Source organism: Talpa occidentalis, unplaced genomic scaffold, assembly GCF_014898055.3.
Source record: "Talpa occidentalis isolate TD23 unplaced genomic scaffold, MPIMG_talOcc4v2.1 talOcc4.2, whole genome shotgun sequence".
NCBI classification, from domain to species: domain Eukaryota; kingdom Metazoa; phylum Chordata; class Mammalia; order Eulipotyphla; family Talpidae; genus Talpa; species Talpa occidentalis.
Window position 1 is genome coordinate 109,913,341 of NW_023602073.1, and position 23,065 is coordinate 109,936,405.

The window sequence follows — 23,065 nt, forward strand, 5'->3', positions numbered from 1 at the left end:
CGCAGTTCTCCCACCACCATTAACACCCATGACCCATCACCATAGTCCTTTGTGCATTTCTCTACTCCCAATTTAAAAGTAAGTTATTGGCTATTCTAAAGTCTTTTCTCGCTTGCCTTTTTAAATGTCCTACCACTTTTCATGCCTCTTAGCTAGTTAAAAACAAATGAAAGATTTGTTTTTAAAGAAATTTTAATTTCTAAAGAAAATAGCATGACTGATCATTCATTTTAAATGCACACGTAGAACCAGTATCAAAGGATGGAATACCTGATCTTGCGCCATGTGGTTAATCTTTCAAATTTCTTCTGGATGGATCTGAGAGTCAGACAAATTTAGAACTGTCTTTCCTCCCATGGAGATGTAGCAAATACTGCCCTCTACTGAGGGGATGCTCAAGATTACTCAATGATGTTAATAATCAAATAGTAGGTACTGATTTCAGTGATTTTGGTAGAATGATGGTGTTAATCCATCACTGTCTTATACATTCTCATTAAAGTCATTATATTCAAAAATTGAAAATATATTTCAGCCTCAGCCACATACATTTATTCTGTAGTCTGTACAATCAGATACCCTAATGCCTAAGGCATTAATAATTATGTTTAAATTTTCATTTGTGTTTAACTAGCTAATAAAAATCCCTTTTCCAGTGATAAATTAGAAGGGTGATAGTTATAGCACTATTTTAATATCAAAAGAGTTTGTGAAATTATTCTAGCAACAGTTGGGGTTTTTTTTCTCACCCCGGCCAATATTTTTTTCAGTGTCTGCTTGATTGCTAATATCTAGATTAGTCATTAGTTATTCTTTATGATTTTATTTTTTTAAAGATTTATTTATTTATACAAGTACTGGGGCACAGACCAGAGGCATGGGAGGGTGGGAGAGTCCACCAGAGACAGAACAGGGAGCAGAATAGGGAGAAGGACTGAAAGCACTGCTGAGGGGAATAGCGGGCGAGACAGAGCGGTCTGCCGTGCCATCTGGGAATCTCCCTGGCTGGAATCGAACCAGCACCGCAGAGGCTGTGGATAGCTTCACAGCACTGCGCTCAACCCGCTGCACCACCGGGGAGGCCCATATTCTTTATAATTTTAAAGAGTTAATTATACATAATTAATTGACAGTAGAGAATCATGTTAAATTAAATACCTTTCAACCAGAAACTCCTGAGTAACTAACCAATGAAACACACACAGTAGATGGAGTGTTTTTGAAATATGGATTTGATGAATATGGATTCTCTTATTGGTTGAATGCTTGACAATGCACACTTCAGTCCCTTGTTCCTCTTTTTCTAGAACCTGTTTTGCGTAGAATTATCTTGAAAATAAATAACTTCTAGCAAGAAGACTAGTAATCCAAGTGGCCACACTTTTTAAAATATAAAGCTTAAACCTTCCATTACCACAATTCAAAAATGTTAGATATTGTGCGAACTAGTAAGAGAGTCTAGCCAGGTTGGATAATCTTGTGGTGAGGGTAAATTCTAGGACATGGTTAACCAAGGTCTATGAGTAAGGTTGTGAATATCCATTTCCCTCAGCCTTCCAACCCAAAGAAGCAGTCATGTTTCATCTACTCTAGATTGCTGTCTGACTATGCCTCACACGGTAGTTAAATTGTGAACTTCAACTGAATGAAGTCCCTAAGCAGAACTTTCTGATTTTAGAAGTATTTGGGGTCTTTCTGATTGGTGGGCTCTGAGCTACTCTTAACTCATTCACTGTTGTTCATTTCACTGATGTGGTTGAACCCTGATTATCCCATTTCTAAAAGGGGCAACTCTTGACACCCCTAAAATTTTAGATGTCTGTTACGCAATTCGACACTCCATCCTAGTCAGATGCTAGGTAATTGCTTAACAAATTAGTCTGGTTTACTCATCCCACATGCTTAGTAATCTGTCCCACTAATTTATACCATCTCATGGAAATTACTTTGCAGTTTTTTGTACTGCCTTAGAGTTGTATTGCTACTTATACTCAGAGACACTTATTAATAATGGTGATGATAATGATAATGACTTCCCACTTCCTATTCTTCTGATTTTGTGTTTTTAACCTGTCTATACATTTTTAATTTGTATTAAATGTACCAAAATATTGTACCAAAAACATTGGTTTTCTATGCTACATGCTACAAAGTCGAATGTTTTTGAATCCTAGGGCAAGTTAAGGATAAGTAGGTGATAAGGGCAACAAATTCCAAAGGGGACTAATCAAACACCCCAGGACTTATGACATTAGGGACTTACTTTGTGACCTTAGGGTCAACAAGACAGTCCAAATAGAGGACAATGAAGAAAAAAGATAAGGGCTGGGACACAGAGACTTAGTTCTGGGCACAGAGACATTTAGGCAATGAGTGAGACCACCAAGAACTGACCAATCACAGAGAGACTGGTGGAGCTTTAGAATAATTAGGGGAAAAGGTACATGTTTCCTGAGACACGACTCTACTTCGGCTTCCTTGCCCCTCCCTGGCCTGGTTCCATGGCCTGGGAATCCCACTTTAATTCTGTTCCTTTTCTCCTCAGTAAGCTTTTTCTTTCTCTAAACAAATCTGCCTCTTCTCGTTTGCTTGCCCAAGCATCTATGAAGTTCTGCTGGGGCTTCGTTAGACACCAACCCATGGTGGTCTAGTGGCTGGGACTAAGCGCTGCCCCTGCAGCCTGGGATCCGTTCCTGGCTGGGAAACTAGGCCTGAAAACCTGTAATTCCAGTATCATTTTTATGCCCATAGTTGGGCTTTTCTGCTTCCCAAAGGAATTGTGAATATTCCTAAGAATAAACCCGGTACATTGATTTTTACATGGTAGGCACTCATTAGAGCTGATTTCATGTGGTTTATGTTTTAAAGTTTATGTTTATGTTTTATGTTATGTTTATGTTTTATGTTATGGTTTATGTTTTAAAGTTGTCCAGAACCTCCAGAATTAAATATCTCCAGAATTTGTAGATTGATTATGTACATAAAGCTAGTCGAGCCAAGGTAGGAAAGGTTACAATTACCTCCGGTTTGCCACGTTGATTTTTTTGTTGTTGTTGAATCATTGTTTCTGCAAACTGTTAAAATAAATACCCGCCAAAAGAATACTTATATTAGCCATTATTATTTGGCCATAGAGGGCAGAGAGAGTTTATGAGACTTATGCATAGTCACCTGCCACTGAGACTATATAAGTCAAGTTGTAAAACTCAGTAATCCAAAGAACATCTTCTGAATTAGAATGTTTATGAGTTAGTAGTGTTTTCTGGAATGGCAATATACTTCGCAGCTAGATACTATGGATTTCATATTAATGAGATTTATTGTATTAAGGTGCCATGTGATCAATCTTGGGAAATTATTCACTATACAAATACATTTCAGTGCTCTGTTTTTCTAATTATTTTCTTTACTAGTTGGTGCAACTAAGTTGTTTTAACATCAATTCATGTGATATTTTTAGTTTGTTTTGAAAAGGACATATTCAACCTAATTTCATTCAAGCATTTTTTTCTGTTAAAAACTACTTCTCTTTATGATAGTTTGTATTGTCATTTCTTTGTAAACAAAGGAAGATGCCACGCATTCTTGTTTAATGAGAAGCTATCAGGTTATCACTATAAGGAATATGTAAAAAGCAGTCTATATAGATAAAGAGTAGCCCTTAGGATAGTATAATCTAGACAGTGCTTGAAATAATAATCGTCCTACTTGAGCTGAAATAATGGCAGAACAAGCATTAACCAGGCAGAGAAAAAAAGAAACTCAAGCTGACAGCTCATTCCTGTATGCTGAAGTGGATCACCCACTCATTGCAGGCCAGAAGGCAGCCTGGTGCTAATGTGTGTGCATTTCACATTGGTATGGCTTTGAGAATATCCCCACTCCTGGCTCCAGACAGCTGTGCCATGTCTCATACAGGAGAAAGAAGACAGTAGGCAAGCTCTTTATTCCTGAAAGTTTGTTAGAGAAACTGTGTTACATATAATCCAGCTGTATACTCTTGGTAATTAAGGAAAACAAATGCTCTTTGCAAACTCATTATAGATTTAAAGTTCTTTAAGTTTTCATCAGGTTTCCACAGAAACAAAGAGTTTGAAACAATAATCGAGAATGCACAAACCATCGAATAAGTGGATTTTAATTGTTCCTGTTTAGAAAATTATTCAGATAACCAGCCACATCAAAGACTATTACACTTTTTAATTGCTCAGGTAGAAAGATGGAGAATGTCATCATTATCTATCATAAGAAGAATCTGCATTAGATAATGCTACTTGAATTTTGAGCTAGAATAACATACTCAAGGAGGCTACGAACTGAAGTGCCATTTAGTACTCAAAAATAATCATACGCTTTAATTATTCATAGGACACAATGCATGAATTTACAATACTAATTATGGTTTCAGAAAGTGTCTTATGCTATGGTTTACTTACATAGGAGGATCAACTAATACAAAGCAAAAGTATAAATATTTGCAACTGCCATAGATTTTATGTGGATGCAATTTAGTTGTATGTTCGTGAGGTCAGAGAGTGAAAATGTGTCCTCTCTGTTTTGCAAAGTTCTGACAGGATTTAGTACAATGGCTTGTATTTAATAAGCATTCAGTGCTTGTAATTGCTTTTAAAGAAGACTTGGTGCTAGTGTATTCATTTATTCACCAATTTTGAATTATGCAGTGTTCTCCTCTGGTCTGTGCTAGGTGCTAGGGACACTGAGGTATTGACTTCTGGGACTCCTACTCCTTGTACATGGAGTAAATGAGGATGGCAACTGCAAATTAAATAGCTTTGTGACTCCTCACTCCTTTATTATATGATATGCATTTATGTTGAACCTGTTACAAATTCATTCCTCATTATTAATAGGGGAAAAGGGGGGGACTGTAGTACTAAAACAAAAACAAAGAGGGCACTTTGTTTGGAATCGGTGAAGATCTTCAAATTGCTTCACTAAATCATCATTTCATTTTAACTCTTTCTTGTCATAATATATTTTGTTTCTCTACCCTTTGGGAAGTGCAGAAAAATCTAAAAAATAAGGATGATCATAAAAGTACTCCTAAGTCTATTACTCAGACCACTTAGAGATAACAGTTGTTAGTATTTAAATATATTTACTTTACCTTTTCCCTACTTATATATTTTAAGGAAAACAGTATCTTAATACAATTGTGATTTTAAGTAATGCTTTTTTCACTTAGCTCTTTATCGTAAGCACGTTTCCTTTTCATAAACACTAGTATTTGTTGGCAATATTATTCCATTAGATCACCGTAGGGTAGTTTGTTGAGCTGTTCCTTTGTTGTACCTTAAAGTTATTTTTGTTTCACATAGTTATAAGTAATCCTTATGCATGACCTTTGGTTGATGTTCTGGTCTTTTTCTAGAGATTGATTTCTAGAAGCAGAATGACAGGGTCAAGTTTATGGCTTCTTTTAGGGCTCTTAATCCAAAAACTTTTTTTTTCTGTAACATCCAAACTAATTTACTCTTCCAGTTTCTATGGTTGTCTCATCTCCTGCATGCCAATGTTGAGTAGTATGATTTATTTTTCAATTTATTTGTAGCAATTTTGCAAAATTGCTACATGGAGAATGGTATGTCATTCTTATTTTATCTTTTCTTGGCTAGTACTGAGCTTCACTGTATTTTTCACTTATATATTCTGGTTTTTATTCGAAAATTCTTTATCCATTTTTCTGTTGAAGTGTTTTAAAGTTCTAGTTTTATTGCAGTCAATCCTTGTCTCCACCCAATTCCTTTTACATGTTAACCAGCAATTTCTCTATAGCTTTCCGTTTTATTCCATTTGGTCTGTATTTTCTAACATGCTATAAGGCTGTCACGTATTTTTCTGCCTTTTTTCCTTCTAGTTCTTTTATACAGTAAATCATAAGTTTTATTTTTAGAAATACATTTTATACTATATCATAAAAATTTCAAAATTAATTTTTTATAAGTTAACATAAAATTAGTGACAGTATATGTGCTTATATGTATTTATCAACTATCTAAAGCTATCTTTTGCTATAAAAGTTAAATAATATTTTTCTACATTGCTGGATTTGCTCATGCCTTCTCAAGAATGGATTTTTCTTAGCAAATCTCTGTAGCAAATATTTCAATTAGCTATTGCTGCGTAATAGATCACCCCAAATACAGTGACTTGCAAAATAAGTATTTAATGCAACCAACCTTAATGCCCATCAAAAGGAAACTGGATAAAGAAATTGTGGTGTATATACCCAATGAAATACTATTCATTCAGCTGTTTAAAAAGATAAAATAGTGGGCCTCCCCTGGTGGCGCAGCAGTTGAGCGCTGGGCTGCGAAGCTGCCCACAGCCTCTGCAGCGCCAGTTCGATCCCCGGCCACCCGCGAGGGTCCCACATGGCATGACAGACCTCTCCTGCCGTGCCCGCTGCTCCCCTCAGCAGTGTAGTTCATCACTCTGCCTGTTCTGTTCCCCACTCTGGCTCTGGTGAATTCTCTCACCCTCCCGTGCTTCTGACTGTACCCAGTGCTTGTATAAATAAATAAATAAATCTTAAAAAAAAAATCACATAAATACGTTTAAAAAAAATAAAAAGATAAAATAGTGCTTCTGGGGGACAAAATGGATGGATCTTGAGGTGATTATGTTAAGTGAATGAAATAAGTCAGAAAAGGAAGAGAGTTGTTTCACTCATTTACGTAATATAAATAACCAAAGAAAATGAACTGGCAAAACACAATAAAAATAATTCTTAGACTCTGTGAAAATGTATTGGTTTTCAGAGAGACCAGGTGGGTGCGGGGAGCAAGGGGGTGAGGAAAGGAAGGTGATGGGGTCTTGACACTGGAGTGAAGCATGTAAAGTTGTACTCCCAATGTTATATGCTTACATAAATGATTCACAAATCAATGGGAAAAAATTCATTATTGCTCTCTCATCTACAGGTCAGTTGGGAAGTTCTGTTCTCTTTTGGGCTCACTACACATTTTGTAACAGCTTTGTTGATCTAGATTCGTTTCTCTCATCCTTTTGGGGGACCAGCCAGCTTTAGGATGGCCTAGGATACTTTCTCAACTTAGATAGTTAGTTCTCCTTATATTCTCTCTTCTTCCAGAAGACCAGACTAGGCTGAAATGTCTGGGTGCTCAGGAATAAGAGAAAAACATGGAATGTTGGGGAACATTAGCATTCTTCTTTGAAAAATGAGCTGAGCTGAACTGAGCTCCCTTTGATACCATAACCAGATTAGTGAACAAAAATCAGAGACTAGGGCTAATGAAGGATGGGCAACTAGAAAATTGTCACCCACTTTGGATAGAGACCTGAGGGACTGCTCTCTAGGAATGTGTGAACCAGAAGTAGAAAAGCTATCTCATGCACTTCAGCCAAATTTTGTGTGAGCCTTGTAGTTCAGCATACTTCACCCTTTGAACTTGGACTTTTTCCCACAAGTTCTTTTTTCCAAAGATAAAATTCAGTACACAAAGATAATCAAACAAATTCAGAGACACAACATTGTGAGTGAGAAGAAGACAAAACAATAAATAAAGTAGGAACTCCAGATATTAGGGTTATGGGGCCATATTTTAAATAACTAGGCTTATATATTCAAAGAGATTTTTAAAAAGAAACTAGACCTGGAAATTATAACATAGGGATCTAGAGAGTATTAAAGAGACATATATCAGTTTTGAAAAAGAACAAATAAAAATTCTAGAACTGTGAAATACATTGATCAAAATTAAGAACTCTGCATGAGATTTCGAGCAGATAAAACACAGCTAAGGTGAAGCATAGTGACTAGTATGTCGGTCAGAGGAAACTTCCAGAATGAATTGTGAAGATGTAAAAAAAGAAGATACAAATGAAAGAATAAAAGAAGTGGAGAATATGAAATTAAACCGCCATTTAGAGTGGAAGTTGAGGAATTGAGACTGGATACTGTGTGGCATTTTAGGAGAAAATGAGCATTAACAACATGCTGATCATCAAACTTACATGGAGAAAAATTGGTGAAATTAAAACATCATATAAATGGAAGCATATCAACCTAGCTGTGTGTGGATTTTGATATTACTCGTTTCTCCCACTCTCATTTGGTAAAATATGGTGTTATTTTTTGGGTCTGAGAATGCTCAAAAATTTCTTCATGTAAATTAATGGTATCAGCATTTCCAGGCCCGATAAAAACAACTTACTAAGTCATACCAAATAGGAATGTTCTGCTTTCAGATAGCAGGGGACACCTATACTACCTCTTTGGTCTGAGGTACTATGGTGCTAAGCTGTGAGGGCTAACTGTGGGATTTTTAGGAATCCCATCTTTCTACCACATCCCTCCCTCTTTCCTGCTGCCCACCTGTGAAAAATCATTAATTGAATGTGAACATATAACTAAAGTCAGATTTCATCCCAAATATCAAATTTTTTATCCTTTTGTCAAACTTTTAAAGAGAAAATAAATGTGTAGCTCATATTTTCTTTTCTTTTGAAATTTTCCTGAAAAAGATTCTACAAGGGCCTCCCCTGGTGGCGCAGCGGTTGAGCGCTGGGTTGCGAGGCTGCCCGCAGCCTCTGCAGCGCCAGTTGGATCCCCGGCCACTGGCGAGGGTCCCACACACACAAAAAAAGATTCTACTAATACAGATTTAAGAAAACAGGAAAAAAAGAAATATCCATGTCAAAACTGATGTTATGATCTCACACTGGTGAGACGTAAATATTAATATGTGCATTATAAAAATGGCTTCCAAAGAAAGCATTATTGTTTTGTTGCATGAAAGTAATACAGGGGCCTCCCTGGTGGTGCAAGGGGTTAAGCACCGCACTATGAAGCTGTCCGAAGCCACTGCCTCACTAGTTCAATCCCCAGCCCGCAGTGTGGGGGGCGGGGAGCAACCCACATGGCACAGCAGACCTCTCCTGTCTCGCCCACTGCTCCCCTCAGCAGTGTATTTCAGTCAGTCTGCCTGTTCTGTTCCCCACTCTGTCTCTGGTGAATCCTCTCACCCCCCACACCTCTGGCCTGTACCCAGCTCTTGTATGCATAAATAAATAAATCTTTAAAAAAAAAAAAAGTAATACAAATTCACTGGAGACGGGGGAGGGGGAATTTAAAAAGTAAAACAAAGATGCAAAATTCACCTTGTTTTCCACTACCCAATAATCACTGCTAACATTGTGTTCTCATTTTTCTAGACTCTTTCCTACATATATACTAGACTATACAGTAAAGTGAGTGTGAAGGTAGGGAATTTAGGCCAACTAGGAAAAAGAGAGAAAAAAGCATTTGAAAAAGGAATAGAATTGTCCCCAGGTTATGTTGTGTTTTATCCATGCAATCACTCACTAATTCAAGAAATTTTAAGCACTTCATGTGTGCCATGTACTGGGTTAAGGGCTTTTCTTATGTGGACCTGGGTCTTTCCCCACACCCCCCACATGTGGTGCTATTAGTATTACCAAATGACATATCTCACATGCTCTCCATAAATTAACATTTATTCAGCACTTACTGTGTGATGGCCACTGTGATAAAATTTTACAGGTTATCTATAGATATTTTAAATATTTTATTTGATTTTACATATAGTCAACAACTGGAATCCTCCAGACAGACCTATAAGACAGGTTCTGTTCTGACCCTGCTTTGGTGGATGAGGTAAAGGTAGTTCAGAGAGTCTTGCTCAAGGTCACAGAACAGGAAGTGACAGACCAGTGGTTCCAAAGCTTCTGCAGTATTTTTGTTCAAAACTGTTGAACTCATTTAATTATGAAAAATAGCTTTTCTGATGAATAAGAACCCCCCCATCTCTCACCAAATTTAATCTTGAAAGTGTGTTTGAGTGTCACTTCAACTTTGAAGCCAGTATGAGAAACACGCTCTTCAAGTATCTACTGGAAAAAAAGCCTTCATATTTTAAATTAATCTTAATCTTATTGGAACTGATTTCTATTGGGAAAAGACTTTCTTCTTCAGCTAATTCATTTCATTCTACTTTCTCAAGATTTTATTTTTTATTATTTATTTATTTATTTATTTTTAGTCCCCCCTTCTACTTTCTTAAGTTTTTAAAAAAAAAAGTGACTATAGGTATATTACTCTCTCTCCATGGCCTAAATTGGGATTTCTTTGGCAAATAATAACCTTTCCTTATTTTAACTGTTTATTGTGGCAAAATAATATATAACACAAAACTTACCATTTTAATAATTTTTTAAGTGTATGGTTTAGTAGCCTGTTTTCACATTGTTGTGTAACCATCCCTATCCTCCATTTATAGAACTTTTTTATCATTCTAAACCAAAACTGTATCCATTATACAGTAACTCCTCACCACCCTCCATGCCTATTGTTTTTCGAGAGAGAGCTATTAAGCTTAGTTATCTTTATGTGAGTGAGCACATAATTGTTTTAGGGATACAAAGGAAAGGGATATTTGCTAATATAATGGCAAGTTTAGAACCTACTGACAAAGGTATATAATTTGTAAAAATAGCTGAGTGGGCAAAATTCTGATTTTCAGTTGCCCTAGACACTTCAGTGCACTTCTAATAATGATTTTCCTTGGGCATGTGGTTATACTGATAGGAATCACATCCATGCATAAACAGTGAGCTTAATTACACATAACTACATACCAAAGATGCGATTATACATTTTTTTACACCATACTTTCTGATTTGCAAAAGATGAGACACTAAGTACTAACTGAGCTCAAAAAAGTAGTGTGTGTCACTTTCAGAGCACAAACGTGTTATTGTCTGAATTATTCTTTTTACATGAAGACACACTATCTTGCCTTCCCTCTCCCCCTTATGGACTTGTTTTCACTACATGAGATTTCTACTGTCTCATCTGGTCCCTCTGTGACACTGAGGATACACACAAAGGCAGATTTAGGGTTTGGGATATGGTTAGTCATGGAGCAAAACTAACTGATCCTATTGAGAATCACATTTCTTTACCCCCTCATTATACTGAGCCCAATCATTTGAGCTCAAAATAAACAAAAATAAAAAGCATTCAAAATGGTTGGCGTGCTAATGTATGCTGTAGTCACCGTGCTGAATGCTTAACCTATTTCATTTAATTCTCACAATCCTGTGAGATAGAATCAAGTTCCCATTTTAGAGATGGCAGAACTAAGGAACAGAAATACTAAATACCTTGCCAAAGGCTCACAGTTAATAAGTAACAGTGAGGATTCAAACCCAGACATTTATGGCCTTGTTGTGGCTACTCTATTTTAACACATGCTCCTGGCCTGTATCAAACTTGACAACAGGGTTTCCTTGTAAGAGAGTCAAGGCTAGACACAAAATAAAACAGCTATATGTATATCTCTATATGTCTGTGTGCACCTACTCAAGCCTGTACATGGGTGAGGTGAGCAGAGGAGTTGGAGTTAGGCCCTGGGTGCAGAGGTCAAGGTACTGCAGCAGGGGAAGGGATAGGGAAAGACAAAGTATCTCCTTCTGGCCCCATTTATCATCAGCCTTATTGGTGAGAGAAGCTGGGAGATGAATTTCAGTCACCCTGGGCATCTCAGTGGGAGGAGACATCTCTAAGCAGTTTCCCAAAGGCTTCAGGTCATTCCTGTGTTCTCTGGCTTTTGCCCCCCATCTTACGTCTTATAATTGTTGCATCCTTCTTAGTACTGCTCTCTCTTGAGGGAATGACTTCTCTAAGTAACTCTTCTCTCTCGTAACTCCACGAGAGGTGGTCTTTCCTTCCTGAGTTGAATTTCAGCTAGTTAAGGAAAAGGTAGACTTAAGTGAATGGATCTGAAGATGAGCATGCTCTCCTCACTATTCCTGATTCTCCCAGGAACAAAGCCATGTCTCCATTTCTGAAAGAAGTTTTAATGCAAACAACCCCCCAAGTGAGCAAGACATTTCTGGTCAAAGAGTAGTGTTGATGGATGATGTCAGAAATTGAGGCGGCTCCACTCCCAGGGTTGATTATAAAGATGCAGGGGCTGGCAGAGGCACCTGGCCCACTATTTCTGGTCTCCACAGTCTAGCAGGACCAGAAACATTTTCCTGACCCCTGCACCCATGATATAGTCACCCACACTTAAACTGAGAAGTAATTCCTCCTGCAAAACACAGGGAATGTGTTTGCAGATAGCTTTCATAATTTTCATAAGTTAAATTCGTGTTTTAGGAGCAGGTGTTTAGCTCTGCACGTGGCATCTTTGGGAACGATATCATGACCCTCAAGGCTATGCACACCTCATATCAGAGGCTGCATGCTGCACCAAATGGAGACCTCAGCTTCCTTCTGGACACAGAAGCCCTCTAGTGTTTCCTGTAGAGGTAGCAATACTGCACCTGAGTGAGGGTACCTCACATCCAATGAAAAATTCATACTGAAGCATCGCCTTTATTTCAAGATGCTGACATAATGCTCAAATGCCATGATAAGAGAGCTCCATGTAACATTTGTGAGACTTTGCAGACTTATGGAAAGAATGTGTTAGGATGTAGTTAAAATTATGTGATTTAAATAAAAAAGATTGAAGACTGGATTTTTTTTTTTTTAAGATTTATTTATTTATTTATTTATACAAGCACTGGGTACAGTCAGAAGCGTGGGAGGGTGAGAGAATTCACCAGAGCCAGAGCGGGGAGCAGAGCAGGCAGAAGGACCGAAGTACACTGCTGAGGGGAGCAGTGGGCGGCAGGAGAGGTCTGCGCGCCATGTGAGACCCTCCTCCGGTGGCCGGGGAGCAGCCGGGGATCGAACCGGTGCTGCAGAGGCTGCGGGCAGCTTTGCAACCCAGCGCTCAACCGCTGCGCCACCGGGGAGGCCCTGAAGACTGGATTTAGGATGGGACTTCTAAGGTACCAGTTGAGGTGACGAGAGTCTCACTCCCATATATCTTCTGTCTCGGCTCCCTTTTTACATCATTAATACAATTAAGTCTACTCCAACCATAGCCTACTCTGAACACAGCGTGATTTGGTCCAGTGACCCCAAAGTTACCAGCTAGATTATACCAGACAGGAAAAAGGGGTGTTTTCAAATTAAACTAGTCCAAGGGCGAGCAGGATTGGCTGCTTTTTCATTTTCTATTTTTATTTCATTTTAATTACAGCCACTTGGAGCCAGTGATTACTTGGAACTATCAAAGAATTTCGATACAGTGATTTTACGAAACATTCCACAATTTTCATTGGCAAAAAGGACTCAAGCTCGAAGATTCATTACTCTCATTGATAACTTCTATGATTTCAAGGTAAGGATGCTGTCCATTTTCTCAAAGCTCTACCTTTGGGGCTGTGGAGCCAGATTCCCTGGCCTGGAATCCTCATCTACTGCTTACTTGACTTCTCTGTGACTCATTTTCCTCATTTGCAAGTCAGGAATAATAATAGTATTTACATCAGAGAATTCTTGTGAGGAATAAGCTAATCCATGTAGAGCATTTAAAACACATGGCACAAGCTGAGTGCTGGTAAGGAGCAGCAGTAGCCGTCATGGCAGCGTGAGATGCCCACAATGGGACACTGCTATGTGACGCCATCATTCAGCCAGACACATCATGTGCTCTGTCTGTGATGTTGTACAACACAGTGCCTTACCTAGATTGAGTGTTCAATGAATTTGGTTTCATAAATAAATTATTGGACTGATAAAAATAGGGCATAAACAAAAGAACAATTGACCAAGGACCCTTCTCAGTATGGAACTTTCTTTTCTTAGGGCCCAGAAACCCCAATAACTAGCATGCTACCATCTTGTTTGTCCTGTTTTTTTTTTTTAAAGATTTATTTATTTATACAAGAACCAGGGTACAGGCCAGATGTGCAGGAGGGTGAGAGGATTCACCAGAGAGAGAGTGGGGAACAGAACAGGCAGACCGATGAAATACACTGCTGAGGGGAGCAGTGGGCACGACAGGAGAGGTCTGCCTGGCCGTGTGGGACCCTTGCTGGCCGGCCAGGATCAAACTGGCATTGCAGAGGCTGCGGACAGCTTCACAGCACTGCGCTCAACCGCCTGCACCACCAGGGGAGGCCCTTGTTTGTCCTTTTATTCATGTGTTGTGGCATGAATTACACAGCCATTGTCCATCCACTGGAGGCAGTAGGCCAAGTGGTTAAGGAGTAGACTCTGGGAACAGACTCTTGAGATTCTGTTATCTTCTGTAGGGAAGGGAGTAATAACAGTACTTATCTCATGCACTTGTGTAGATTAAATAGTACTTAGAACATAACATGGTATATAGGAAATTTTCAGTGCAGGCTAGTCACTATGAATAATATATATCTGTAAACATGTATTTGTAGCAAAAGTAATAAGTAAAACTTCAAATTAGTTCATTTTACTGTTAGATATATTTCTTCTCCCTATTCCTTGTATAGAAATAGAGCAGTGGTTCTAAAAAAATTGAAGGGACTTTGAGGGGAGTAGGAAAGTACCAGTATTTGCTGAGAGGGAGAGGTAAGATTTTAATGTTTCATTTATTCAATCTGTCATTCAACAACCATTATCACACCAAACACAATGATGAAGCAAGATGTGGTGCCTGATTTCACGGAGCTTAAAGTCTAGTATTAGAGACTCATTCATCTAATGTCCACAGAAACAAGTACAAAGTCACCACTATGGGATGGATGATCTCTTGGAAACGGGAGTTTGCTGCAATGGGAGTCCAGAGGGAGAGTAGACTGACCTTTTCAGGGAGGGGGTCGGGATGGACATGGAGATGTCCTGCCAAAGACCACCTGCTCTAGAACCATCTGCTTAAGATCTGGATTCTAGAACCCACAAACCTCCACCTCTGCAAATGAGCATCAGGGATGGGGCCTGGAACCTGTCTATTCCTAAGCTCCTCAAGTGCTTCTTATAAACACTGAGAAGTGATGGCTGAACTCCAGTGCAGGTTGAAAGGGGAATTTGTGGCCCAGACTCTGTGATGAACAGACAGGTCAGCCCCCATGGTCATGGTGCATCTACAAATATCACTGCCTTAGTGGGTGACATCAAACCTACCGCAGATTCTCATGGGGCTGACATGCATGTGGTCAGGGAGTGAAGAGAGGCTGGGAACTGAGAACTCCAGAGCTCAAGTCCCATCACTCATCAGTGGTCTGCTTCTGGGTCATCAGACTCTGCTCTGAAATAACCATGTGGGCACTGGAGTGAAGGGAGTGAGCCTGGAGGTGGCACTCTGCTTATGGATGGCTAATGCTTCAGGAAGAAAGTGGTAGAGGGTTAGTCAGTGGTTCTTACAGTGGTGGATTGAAACTTACTGGCTGATTTTTCAGCTAAGAATACCTTAAAGAAAGCTTATGGCTCCTATCTCTCAGTCCCAGCTCTTAATTCTACCTTGCCTGCACTTTTTCCCTTTGTAATTAAAGAAAAAAAGATTTATTTATCTGGCAATATGGTGGTATACCAGAACAATTCTCCTCACATTTACTTTCACTAAATCACATATTTAGAGCTCATATTCTTTTTTAAAAAATTTAAATTAAGCAGTCAAAACTATTTTATTTCAGAAATTGGGAACATTAAGCAGACGTTCTTCTAGAATGTATTCATGGGAATTACTGAAATAGAGACATTCCCATTGAAATAATAATTTTTAAAAAGTGTCATTTGTGGACCTCCCCAGTGGCGCAGCAGGTTGAGCGCAGCGCTGTGAAACTTTCCTCAGCCTCTGCAGTGCTGGTTCGATTCCCGGCCGGCCAGGGAGAGTCCCACATGGCGAGGCAGACCTCTCCTGTCTCACCCACTGCTCCCCTCAGCAGTATACTTCAGTCCTTCTGCCTGTTCTGCTCCCTGCTCTGTCTCTGGTGAATTCTCTTACCCTCCTGTGCCTCTGGCCTGTATCCCAGTGCTTGTATAAATAAATAAATCTTTTTTAAAAAAAAGTGTCATTTGTAATTAGAGTTTATGAGGAGGCAGGCATCCATTTGAATATGGAAAATCTAGTCCCAAATGGCAGTACTTTATTTTAAAGTACTGCCATATTTGTTTAAATAATGATTTTTAAAGGATTGCTATGAATCCCGAAAATCAAGAAGGATAGATTTTGTACTTAAACTAGTGGACATAAAGTTTATAAAGATAAAAGAACTTAGCCCAATATATCAATAGGATCACATAAGCACACTTATGTAATCAAGAAATGTTAACAGAGAGAGTCTTTTTGAACAATGTCTTGGCAGAATGCTGGTATAAATGTAGATTCTGGAAACTCAGGAGTAAATGGAGTAATGATCACTCAACTTAGCAGTCACCTATGGAGCAAAGTGGAGGCCTCTTCATGGTGCATCCGGGGGGCCTCTTGGATGCACTCAGGGCTGACTCCCAACAGCCAGGTATGAACATCAACTTCAGGATGGGATGGCTCAGACCTGGAAGATCTGGGTTGGCATCACGAGTAGAGACCTCTCCAGGCCTGAAGTTTCTCTTCCTACTCTGCAGAATGTTGTAAGCGGTGTGGAAATATTTTGAAAAGTACTATGTAGTTTTAAAATACCACTCTCAAGAGACACATTATTAGGAAAAAAAAAAAAAACCAAAAACAAAACATGAACATTGTAAAAGCAAAAATCCAAGCTCCTTGTTATGACAGATTTCTATTTTTTGAGAGTTTTGTTCTTACCGTCAACTTGTGAAATAGAAAGAATAACACCATTTACTCATTTTCCTCTATTTCAGGTGCGCATAATTTGCTCTGCATCGACTCCTATATCAAGCTTATTTTTGATTCAACATCATGACAGTGAGTTGGAGCAAAGCAGAATACTGATGGATGATTTGGGGCTGAGCCAGGTAGGCGATATTAACATAATCTCTTTTTATTATAAAACAGCTTAATTGTTTTTGGTTTGATACATGGCAACATTTTGAAGAAGGAATGCAGTATATATTTAACTGTTGATTTGCTGCTTTCTCTTAAAGCCAGTATAGCAGATGTAGTCTCAATATCACTAAATATAGGAAATTACAGTCTTAGACTGGAAGGGACCTTAATGATCATTTTTGTATTATGATATAAATAAAATCCAGAAAAAATGGACTAATGGGCCCCTTAATCCCACTACTGACACAAGGCAGGTCAGAACTGGAGGCAAGAGCCCCTGTATCTGTTTCCAGGTTCATTCTGCCCTAGCTGGAAATTGCTCTTCATGTCTGCTGGATCTGTCAAGGGTATGGCTAAGCATGTGGGCTGGCTACTCCATTACCATGGTATGCCTAGCAAGTCCTTTGACTTAAAAAGAAATCCACGATTTATCTCCCAACCTCTACTTAGCATATATTTATGGGGCTGCTCTGGGAACACTGTAGGGAACACAGTGAACCCTGACCCAATTTTTCTGATATTGGGGTGTGATCATTCACCCCAGGACAAGCAGAAGTGACTGTGCATTTCCTTCTTCTGTTTGAACATTGCAGAGTATATTTCTCAACTACAGACAATTGAAATCGTCAAAATTTTAGAACTATCTAAACACTCATCCCTTAAATGAGGGGTGCTCCTTTCTTCCAACCCCAGAGGTAAGGCCATTTGGAATGAATAAACAATTCCTTTTTGAGTAGAAATTTTGTATTCTCAGGAGTTTGGGAGAATGAAACAAAAAAATTCTTCAAAAAGTGAACTTTCAAAATATGATTACTTAAGCCTATGTGTAGAAATAAACCCACATGGTGGCATCTTTTGAAATGATGGTTCTCTGAAAGCAATACATACATTTATATACTTTCTTTGACAATTTGAAAGAATATACTTGAGGAGCTACATTATGTCAGTTTCTAAAGTCCTTTAAATCATTGCTCTTCAGCTCTCCCCTCCCCCCAGGATCATGGTTCAGATATAGGGGAAAAGTTTAGCACGTGGCACTAATAATACACGAAGCAATCAGGACATGGGCCTGTAGGGCCATGCAGTCTTACAGTGGGTCAGTGGGGAGCAGGGACTTAGGAGTCCAGAACTCTTTTCTGAAAGAGTATAATAGCAACCCCCTAAGGAAAGAGGCAAAAACTCAGCGCCCACTTAGTAGCTGCAAACTCATGTTATAATCACCAGTCCCAAGCTGTTCAGGGCCCCACAGAGGTCTCCCCAACTTAACCCTGAATGGGAGGATCAAGTGTCCCAGCAATTTAAGACCAAAGTAAGGTCACAATCACAATGTCTAGGCCCCACAGGGTACCTCTCAGTCATCCACTTTGGAAAAGGCTCTTGAGAGGCTGGTCCTGGGATAGAGTGGTCCTGTTTCTGAAGCTTCGGAGGAGGGCCAAGTCTCTTCCTAATTTTCCAGAACTGCTGAATTTTTGCTGTTACTTCAGGTGTGAACTTTTGGAGAAAGAATACCTTTTTTTATCTAGAATTCAGATTTTGCAGAGAACTTTCATCTAAGGAAACATTTAGTATTTGGATTTTGAATGTTGTTTCAGATTTGTTCTGCTTATTATTTTTTAATTTTTATTTTAAAATTTATTGTAAATGCAACCTACCATCATTTTGAAAGGAAAAAAAGAAACATTTTGAAACTATATGAAATGAAGAGTAAACTTAATTCATCACCCTTTCCCCCCTCCTCCATAGACTCTTCTCCCTAGAAGTTACCTGTCATTAATATTTTGGTGTCTTTGAGGAACTATGGTGATGGACTATGGGGTCTTTGGTGGTGGGAGAACTACATGACCACCTCAAGTGGAGAAATCAAATATTGTCCAAAAAATAATAACAAAGTAAGAAAAAAGCACTACATTTAAAACTTCTTTAAAAATTATATATTAAACACCTACTGTAAGTAACATAAATTTGCTTATAGATTTTCATTGTACAAAACAAAACACACTGTTGCATAGTTGATAGTTGGTTTAAATTGTAATACCTCAATTTTATCTGCTTGTAGTTCCATTTTATCTTTTGCTTTTTTTTTGATGATTTATTTTATTTATTTATGCATACGAGAGCCTGGGGCACAGCCCAGAGGTGTGGGGTGTGGATGAGCAGATTCACTAGCGATGGAGTGGGGAGCAGAAACAGGCAGACTGACTGAAATACACTGCTGAGGGGAGCAGCGGGCAAGGCAGAAGAGGTCTGCTGCACCATGTGGGTTGCTCCCTGGCCAGGGATCAAACTCTTGCTGCAGTGGCTGTCAATAGCTTCATAGTGCTGAGACTTAACCTCTTGCACTACCGGGGAGGCCCCATTTTATCTTTTTCTTAAGGAAAAAAGGTCTTACCAAAATAAGATTTTGGTGTCTTTTATGACATATTCTATGTATTTTTAGATATGTACATATAGACATATGTTTTTAAATGCAAATGTAAGCAAATGATACCTCTTGTTATGCAACTTATTCTTTTCACTTAATAATTCTTTCCATATGAATATACATGGGTTTATGGGATTCTGGCATTTATTCCCTTCTTTCACATCCTCTTTCACCTAGTCATACACTCACAGAAACACACATGTATTTAATTTTTTCATTGTTCATTTTACCAATTTGGCATTATATGCTTTCTTTATCTTGATTTTTTTTTTGTCATTTTTTTTGTTTTATTTAGGTGACACACTTGTTTGTTTTTTGTATATACTACAAATTGATTTCTAGTCTAACTTAAGAGATTATATATGAAGAAAAGTATAGAAATTTTCTCATGTAAACAGGAATGCCTAAAAAATTGTTTTAAATCTGTACTTATTTCTATAAATTTTCATTTGTGGTGGTTTTCACTGATGCTGGGCTTTCTGTTTGTTTCTTTGTGTTTTTGGTAACAGAGCTCAGCAGAAGGACTCTCCATGTTTACTGGAGAAGAGGAAATCTTTGCATTTCAGCGTACCATTTCCCGTCTCACAGAAATGCAGACTGAACAGTACTGGGATGAAGGGGACAGAAGCAAGAAGTAACCATCACTTTGGCATGAATATAACTCTGGATAAATGACTAGTGCCGGGAGAACTCTTTATTATGGAACTTGAAGGAATCATTTTCTCATCATTAATTATGCACTTTGTCCTCTGGACCATTTTTATCTAAAATTGCTGTCAGAGATGTAGTGGATTAGTAAGTTAAAGCCATTTTTTATAGGTCTACTTTTCCCTATTTATTTGGCCTTATTTGTGCATCACAAAATTAAAATCAGCACTCCCAAAGATTAATATGGAATCAGACATTTTAGCTTCATATAAGCAACGCAAATGAACCTTGACCACTTCCTCCATACCCCCTCATTCCCCACACACAGAGTGTCTGGAAATCTCTGAGCTTCAGCTACAGAATAGTTGCATGAGAGAAACACATCTTCTATGAGAAGGAGAAAAAGCCCTCCATTTCAATTCAAAGCAAAGATTGCTTTCTGATTTTATTATGAACTTAAAAGGAATAATGAGAAGATCAACTTTTACATGTAATTTTTTTGGTGATAAATTATAATAAATCTCCCAGGCCTTCAGGTTTTCCCCTGACACTGAATATATTTTTTACCCTGAGATCAAGTTTGGCAGGCGGACCTGATCTCCAGTGACACAATGTTGCCTGAAAAAAAAAAAAAAATCAAGGATCATGACATCATAGAATATGGAGCAAGGGTGTTAACTTCCAACTGACATGCAGATCCCCAAGTGTGATGCCAGTAGGAAGACAGATAAAAGGAATGCCCTGGTGAGAGTGTATAGGGAGGGAGTCAAGTCCTGGACACACCAAGCAGCAGAGTAGACTCCTGTCATCTGAGGCCAGGGTAAAGAGGCTCTGCCAGACGCATTTGCTCTGGGTGTATAATGCCACTCCACACCCTTGCCACTGCCTCTGTGCTGAGGTGAACCTAAGAGTACAATGGAAAGAATACTTGACCAGCCTACTTAAATAAAATCCAATTTGTTTTGCGTTGAGGTCATCCCCTGATTCATTCAAGTACAACCTGACTTTGCTAACTTTTATCACAGATGGGAACTTGGTTGAGGCTGTGACAAGAGCCTAAATCATCTTTCAAAAAAAAGTAATAATAAGGGAAAAAATGAAATACACAGTTTTGTGAAAAATCAAGCATTTTTGGAGGGTGGGCACAGGTGAGTTAGCTCAAATAAATGAGTACAGTTTTCAGCATAAGTAGACTCTTTGAATCTGCTTAATTTATTAATAATTTATTCATGGTCTATTTAAAATATTAACCTATTTAAGTCAAGTAGCTAACAGATAAGGTACCTGAATATAGAGAAAAGTTTAAATCAAGGTTTCTGGAAATTAAATGTAGTTTAAAAATATTTTTATTGCAGTGAAACAGTGAATTCAAAAAGAGGTTATGTGTCAGGGAGAAAAGGATAGGAAATAACATTTTGTGTTAGAGTACTAGTTATTTACATGATCTCAGATAAAAGGTTAATCCCAGAGAGTTAATACAATCATCCTTATTTATACATAAGAAAACTGAGGCTTAGAAAAATTAAGTAGCTTGACCTGAATTTCAGTTTACAAATACAAGACTCATGTGTGTCTTATACACTTTCATAAAAAGATCATTTTAATATTGATTCTTTTTTTTTTAACTCAGTGAAAATGAACTTACAACAGAATCACTGCGGTGAATTCAATAAATATAAAGTGTTTATTTTTTTAACCTTAGCTTTTTGCTTTTCATATATTTTGGGCAATTATGCTATCCCTTAATAAATATTAATGTGAATGGATGGATAGACAGACAGATGGACAGCTTGGTCGATAGAAGAGCAATCAGTGGAGAGAAAAGGAAACTTTTCTTGAAAAAGGAGAGAGAAAATCCAATCACTGCATTGTTCTGGTATTTCTTTTGACAGTGGATAGGCTTACTTAATGAAAAGACAAACTTGGTAGACTTAAAGAATGTTTAACCTACTTCTGATGTCCATAAGGCCAAAACGACTATAGTAGCATTTAACCAACTATATGCATTTTCAGTCGGATTTCAACTGAAGGGCAAAACTTTAGTCCTCCTGAAATGTATTTTTCTACCTGTAAGTGGGCAAATAACCTCATTTTAAAATTACTTGGAATTTTGAAAAAAAAAAAAAAAACTTTGCTTGTAAAATACATAAAAGAATATGTTCATATTCATTTGTTTTTTTAACATTGTGCCTTACTGTGTGTTGGGCATGATTCTAAGTGCTTTATAAATAAGTTGTTTGACCTTTATAACAATCCCATAAGTTTGGTACTGTTCCTCCATTTTGCAGGCAGGGAAGTTGAGGCATAGAAAATAACTGAAACAATTTACTGAATTGCTAAGATGTATATTAGGGTCAGTGAAATTATCAAAATACTAGTTTGTTAAATTCCATTTAACTGCCCTTAAAATAGTTTTCTACTCTAAGTAACTTGAGTCTACATTTAACGCCTCTTCATCTGTGATAAAAGCACCCAGAGAGTGGTTGGGGTCCTGAGGCCCTGAAATTTTCATTCCTGACCAATTTTGGCAGTGATCTCTCTGGCTGCAAATCTATCTTGTGTTTTGTGTTCTCCTAAATGATCATCATATCCATTAACTTCACAAGACATCACTTCCTAGTAGAAAAAGATTTTCTTTGAAGATGAGTTTACAACTTTTTCTAAAGGCAGAATGAAGATAAGTTTTCCCCATTGTTATAACAATTTATTTTTCTGGAACAGATATTGAAAAATATTGAAATCTATCTTCTTGTAAGTGCTGACTGTCCAACTTGACTCTAGGAACCTCACACCTGCTACCTTGGCTGGCCACTCAGCCCAGTGTCTACTGACCTATTGACTCTGATGGCATGAAACTCAAAAATATTTGTGTCTCTTGCTTGCTTTGGAAATCTTCCAAATGTTGTTCTGAGAAGCATCCTCACCTGGGACTGTTTTTCCAGTCCCCAGCTATTGACTGCTGCTCTGTATGATGTGTCTGATCTTCTCATCAGAGCATAATGGGAAGGGGCAGAATCTGCTTCTGCCAACTTTTGCTTTGTGACCTTGATCCAGTGCTTGAGCTTCAGTTTCCTCATCTATAGGTGAGAATAATCATACCCACTTCATAGTTATTCTGAGGATAGTTGGTAAAAAACATTTTGCAAATGATAAAGGATTGAATGAGTAT

At 38.2% G+C, this 23,065-nt stretch overlaps 1 protein-coding gene across 3 annotated transcripts in view; it reads left to right on the forward strand.

Annotated features, from left to right (window-relative positions):
• The window catches only part of AFG1L (AFG1 like ATPase), a 135,665-nt gene extending 114,127 nt beyond the window's left edge, over positions 1-21,538 (forward strand). The window contains exons 11-15 of one of the 3 annotated variants that reach the window (XR_008553311.1): positions 13,104-13,244; positions 16,682-16,795; positions 17,420-17,521; positions 18,570-18,715; positions 19,758-19,792. Coding sequence is in view for 1 of the 3 variants with exons in the window: in XM_037520180.2 (XP_037376077.1) it covers positions 13,104-13,244; positions 16,682-16,795; positions 19,758-19,886 (384 nt within the window). In the remaining 2 variants the exon portion in view is untranslated. Of the gene's footprint in view, positions 1-13,103; positions 13,245-16,681; positions 16,796-17,419; positions 17,522-18,569; positions 18,716-19,757 lie in introns of all 3 variants that reach the window. The other 2 variants (XR_005126910.1, XM_037520180.2) reach the window with 2 other exon arrangements.
• Positions 21,539-23,065: the final 1,527 nt, after the last annotated feature.